This window comes from Callospermophilus lateralis, unplaced genomic scaffold (assembly GCF_048772815.1).
Source record: "Callospermophilus lateralis isolate mCalLat2 unplaced genomic scaffold, mCalLat2.hap1 Scaffold_121, whole genome shotgun sequence".
NCBI classification, from domain to species: Eukaryota; Metazoa; Chordata; class Mammalia; order Rodentia; family Sciuridae; genus Callospermophilus; species Callospermophilus lateralis.
Genome location: NW_027512399.1, coordinates 940,195 through 946,257, shown reverse-complemented (window position 1 = coordinate 946,257; position 6,063 = coordinate 940,195). Strand labels below are relative to the sequence as shown.

The window sequence follows — 6,063 nt, the reverse complement described above, 5'->3', positions numbered from 1 at the left end:
ACAGGGCCTTCACTTGAGGCTTCCAAAGTCTTTGGCCTCTGTCTCTGAAACCCCAGTCCTCAAGAACCAAGAGTAAGAGCTGCAGTTTCCTATCAGTCACCAGGAAACTGCGGCCCTCCCATGGCAACACCTTAATTTGTCCTGAACCTATGCTAGAAGCTACTGCCCCAGCTATGGAAGCTGAGCCAACAGAGGGCCTATCTTCAGAGCTGCCCAGTACTTCCAACATAGGTGCAAGATGCTCCTCTGCTAAACTTAGGCAGGAGGAGGAGAATGGAAACACTCAGTGGGGAGCCTCCCTCCTCCCCACTAGTCCTGCCCCTGCCTCCCACTTCCTAAGAGGACAGTGGAGTCCTGAAAGCTCCCCCATTTCAGAAGAAGCACTTTCTTGCCATGCCTTTCCACTTAATATCCCAATTCTCAGGCCTAGAGGTGCAAAGTGCAAGCAAAAAGTCCAGCCCCTTTGTAAAACTTTTATTTAGAAATCTTCCCCATATAACCTTATATATGTACACACGTCATCATCACCACATGGGTTGTTTTTTTTTTTTTTTTTTAGTCACACACCCACAGTGTTGGCCTCTGGGCTGTACAAAAAGGTCAAGGTACCCGGAGTGGTTACTCCTCTTCTGCAGAAAAATGCAGAGACCAACGAAATTCATCACATACAGTACAACATTGACCAAAAGTGCACGTCCTGCAGGAGGTCATCTGGAGGAGCACCAACCCCTGTCCCACCCCCACCTCCGCCCGCCCCCACGACAGGGTCCTTGCCAGGCTTGGCCCGCTGGGTGCCCTCCTCCTCCTGGTCATTAAGCAGCTTGGCCAGGAAGTTGATGTACTTCATAGCCAGGCGGAGGATCTCATTCTTGCTGAGCTTCTTGTCCGGTGGGTGTGTGGGGATCAGCTTGCGGAGCTCAGCAAACGCCCCATTCACGTTCTGCTGCCGCCATCGCTCCCGACTGTTGGTGAATATCCGCCGCACTACTTTGGTGTGGGGACCTGGAGGGTAGGAGGACGCGGGTTAGGAGAACAAGCTGAGATTCCTCCCAAAGGGCTCTCCATTCACTGGAAGGCTTGAGAGACCCAGAACACTTTGCTGTTGCTGTTACTCGGGAGACTCGTTCCAAGTTCAGGTCCTGTCACCTCCTCTGAGATCTTCCTTCAACCCTCCAGACCCATCTAACCAACCCCTATGACCCTATTGCTCTTTTGTCCCCATCTCTCTTGACTGTTTTAATATATATATATATATATATATATATATATATATATATATATATATATTTTTTTTTTTTTTTTTTTTTTTTTTTCTGGGCTTGGCTCCCTCTCTGGGCTGTGCAGAATTTGAGGACAGGAACCATATATCATTCAGTCTCACTTGTGCCAAGAGCATGATGTAGCAAGACAGACTAGAGCCAGAACCTTTAGGTTCAATTCCTGAATTGAACCTAGACAAGTCCCTCTGGGCAAGGCCCTTAAACTCTCTGTGCCTTAGCTTCTTCATCCATAAAATGGAGAGAATACTGGTAAGAAAACTCATAAGATCATTACATGGGTCTGATGCCTCACACAGGCGATGTACTTAACACAATGCCTGTCTCAGTTTAAACATTCACACTGTGTTAGTTATTGCTAGCCATTCATCAATTTTTTACTAAAAACCCAGGTACTGTGCTAGGCACGAAGGAATAATGGTGAACAAATATACTCCTGCCCTCGTATAGCTTACATTTAGAGGGTATGAGAGACAATGAAAAAGTAGTTAAAAAGAAAAGTAGGGGGTCAAGTGATAAGTAAAAGACAAAAAGAGCTAGTACTCTTTGCTAAAGTAGCTGGTGAAGGTCTCCTGAGGTGATGACATTTATAAGGTAAAAAACTTAAGACTGAAACAAAGACAGCCAGGCATAGGCATAGAAAGGAAGAAGAGTGCCCAAGCAGAGGGGATGTCAAGTTCATAGTCCCCGAGGTGGGAAAGGGCTGAAGTTAGAATGGCTGGAATAGTGGGCACAGGGTTGGAGTAGGCAGGACCCTGTAGTAAAATGTAAGAGGATTTTATTTTAGGAGTGATGGAAAGCACAGAGTAGGGGCTTTAGTACATGTTTCCTGAGTGACTAAGCATTGAGATGGCAGGGGGCTGGGGGATGAAAGTAGAGCAGAGACCAGAAAGGAAAGGAATTAACCTGTGGGCTTCTTCCCCGAGAAGAGGTGAGGAGAGACAGCCATGCACAGTCATGGTCTTAAGCTTCAGACAGGCTTTAAAGGACTACCTCAGTCTCCCTGTCTATAATGCACTGCTTAAAGCTTAACCCATTAGTATCCTGGTACCAAGGCTTGCAGAGCAGAAGCAGCCACAGGGCACATATGGAACACTTACAATATGCAAAGCACTGTGCTCTATATTCAGGTCTGCCTTGTGTTAGGCGGTCCCAGTTTCAATGGAGGGGGCTTACTGTCCCTGAAATCCCTCCACAATTTTCCTGACCAGCAAAGCAAGGGAGGGGAGAGGTGAGCCCTCACATGTCCTCAGCACCTGCTCTGAACCAGGCCCTAAAAACACTTTTCTCCATCATACTCTCTGAATAATCTGGAAGGCAACTATTATTCACTCAATTTACAAGGAACTGTGGCTCAGAAACATACAGAATAAGAATCCACAAGTCCTGACTCTAGAGCTTATACTGGTTCCACTTCTATGGACTCTTGGTTCAGTCTCTGATTTCTACATGTCCTACACTCCCACACCCCACACCATCCCCTTCACCTACATGTCTAACTACTCCTTCCCTGAGACACACACACACACACACACACACACACACACACACACACAAATATATATATATATATATATATATATATATATATATATATATATTCTTCCTGTTTCCTTAGTCTGTCCATCCTTCTAGCATCTTCTGTCTCTCTCTGGCCTGACACTGAGTAGGTGCTTAGTATACACTGGTAACGTTTATGGATAATGACTTTCCTACGCGCCTGCAGTTCCCTAAACCCTCTCACCTGGTTCTTCTGCCTCTTGCCTGAGGAACTTCAGATTTGGTCTTGCTATTTCCTATTTGGTACCCCCAGTTCTCCCAGGCTGGAGAACCCTCTCCAATCCAGAAGCACCCCGTCACCCTTCCCTCTTGGTCCCACATGCCCTTGACCCAGGAAGGCTTGGACTTCTGAGGTTCTGGCCCCCTCCTCTCCAGAACCCCACAGAGTGCTCTACCCATGAAGCTCAAGTGCTCTACACACACACACACACACACACACACACCATCTGCCAGCTCCCAGCATAAGTCCCAGGTCTCCTGAGGCCCTAGTGCCTTTCTCCCAGGAGCCCCAGCCAGGCTGAAGCCTTGCAAACTCCAGTGACTTGCTCAAAGTCCCTAAGCTCTGAAGAGGCCACTCTTCTACCCTGGTGTTGGGATCCAGTTACAACAGGTCAACCTTGGAAGGAAGAAAGGGGTCCTCCAAATCTACCACTCAAGTTTAGGGCCAAAGAATACTCAGGTAGTTCACAGAAGTGTTGAGGCCTCTCTGGACCAGAGTAGAATCCGTGATGGCAGGGAACACCAGGTCTCAGCCCAGAATGTGGAACAAGAGATAGATAGTGATGGGACACAATGTAGGGACTTGACAGCAGGCCCTTGAAGGTGCAATTTCAGGCAGGAGCAGACTCCAGACTCCAAAGAGGCATTGAGGGAAGGGGCAGGGGCTCCCTGAGAGGTCAGGAGTTATAGCAGATTCTTCTTGTCCTCCCCAGGATCCTTCCCAGAGGTAGGAATGGAGCCTGGAATGGGGACTAGAACTGACTCTGTAGCTTTGGGATGAGCACCACAGTAAGTCCCTCTCCTATAAGCCCTCTTTCTAGGACTATGAGTGGGACCCTCCCAGCCTTACCCATGGCTTCACTCCAACTCTGTTCCAGGGAAAAGGGCTTTGCTGGTTCGGGGTTCCAAGGTGGCTTGTCCCACCTATATGGGACACCTATATAGTCCCAGAGTTTCCTCCTCCACAGGTCAAGCAAGAGGGGTGGTTATGGAGGTGGGGACAGGGGAGACTCACCATCTGTAATCTCCATCTCGTAGGGAGAGGGTCTCCTCTTCACTCGATTGTTGGTGGTGAACATGGGGAAGGCATCAGGCTCCCCAAAGAACCCACTGTGGAGGAAGCAAGCAGATTACAAGATCACACATTGTGTGGATGAGAGAAAGAGGCTCCTTAGGGATTTTCCCCACCTGTCCTGGAGCCCCTCACCCCTGGAAGGATACCCTGCTCCTTTCACACTTGAATTTGATAGAAGATGAATCACACACACAAGCACACGGAGGTAAATTCGCAGAGCAAACACGAAAAATGAACGCACAACACACGCCAAGAAAATACACTCTCCTCTCCTGGAAAGCACACAAACCACACAGACGCTCCCAAACAGGTGCCTACACAGGCAGTTGTGGCCTTCACAGTTGATGATATGCAACTCCAGCACTACAAAGAGGCATGCTGTCCCCTCCCACCAAACTCACCCCACCTTCACTCGTGCTCCCTCCTCCCGACCCTCCGATGCTCGACCCCGCACAGGAAACCCTGACTCATCGCCTCCAACATGCTCCCCGACTGGTGGCTCTCCCCCATCAGCCACTCGCGGTTCTCTCCTAGCTGCCTGCCCTGCACTCTACCCCGCCTCCTCTTCCCCTCCCCATCCCGACCCTGCATCCTCCGTGCAACTTCACAGTAACCCAGCAGGGAAGGCTGTTCCCTTACACCCACTGTACAGACCCAGCCAGCGGGGAGGAGAGCTAGGGTGGACCCCAGCAAGGACTCATAAAAGGGTACCCTCTACAACCACTCCATATCCTTCTCTCTTGCCTGTCCACCTAGGGCTACACCTTCCAGAACTTCATAACTTAAAAGCAAACATCTCCTCTCTCACACAGGAGCTCATCCAGACACATTTGCCAGGGACTCACACACAGAGGACAGCCCCCTATCCACACCACCACCACCCAGCACACAATGCAGTCACTCTCACACCGCCTCAAGCCTCAGCCTCGAATGCGCGCACTCCTCCCCTCGGCTTCCACACACCCGCACGCCGCAGGTCACAGTCTCCACAGTCACTCAGGCTCCTTTCCCACTTTCGCACACCGGCTCCAGCTTCTGGCTCCTTCGCTCAGAGGTTTCCAACCACACGCTCGCTTCCCGCGATCCACAGGCAGGAGAGGGGTCCCTCCCACGTGCAGAAAGGGAGCCTGGCTGCGCGGCCGCTCGCCCCGCCCTCCCGCGGGCTGCTCACCTGCCGAGCGAAGCCAGCGGCTGGCTGAGGCTGTAGAGCAGAGCGCGGCCAGGGCCGCCCGGGGCCGCCAGCGCGGGCGGGCTCAGCTGCACCATGCGGCCGTCGCCTGGCAGCTCCGCTGGGGCCGAGGTGGGCGCGGGGGCCGGGGCGGGACCGGGAGGTCTGCACAGCTCGGTGGTAGGCACCCGATGGCGCGCTTCGGCCGCCGCCGCGTCTCTGCCCTTTAAGTCTCTCGTGGCGCCGCCCCCACCGGCAGGGCCGCCCCCTGGGCCGCCGCGAGCACCCAGATCGATGACCGGGGGCTCGGCTGGGGCCGCGCGGCTTGTCTCCTTGGTGACGCCGTTCAGCAGGACCAGGTGCGGGGGGGGGGCCATGCGGGCCTCGGCCGCTTCCCGTCCCTCTAGCGGGGGGTCACTGCGTGCCGCCTCGCTCGGCGGCCGCTCGGTCATCCTGCGGGCAGACAGACAGACAAGCGGACGCCCGCTCTGACAACAGCCCTCGGCCCGGCCGCAGAGGACTGACGGACAGAGAAAGGAACTGAGAAGCAAACTTAGCGCCAAGAGGACACGCACCCCAGTCCTCAGCCCTGGGGGCCTGAAGGCCAGGCGGGCCTGCGGCCCAAGGAGAAGGGCTTCTCCGGACTGGGAGGAGCGGGAGTGTCTGGGAGGCACAAAGACTGTGGGCCAAAAGGACAGAAATGGAGAAAGACGGCGGATACATTGGAAGAAAAGGAATACAGATGGCAAAGAAAACCGAAGGGA

General features: G+C 52.8%; 1 protein-coding gene across 1 annotated transcript; it reads right to left on the bottom strand.

Annotated features, from left to right (window-relative positions):
* Nucleotides 1-661: 661 nt before the first annotated feature.
* Nucleotides 662-5,751, bottom strand: LOC143389881 (T-cell acute lymphocytic leukemia protein 1-like). The gene is made up of 3 exons (XM_077108041.1): nucleotides 5,303-5,751; nucleotides 4,072-4,166; nucleotides 662-1,002 (listed from the first exon to the last, which is right to left on the bottom strand). The coding sequence occupies exons 1-3, from the start codon at nucleotides 5,749-5,751 to the stop codon at nucleotides 662-664; spliced, it is 885 nt and encodes a 294-aa protein (XP_076964156.1).
* Nucleotides 5,752-6,063: the final 312 nt, after the last annotated feature.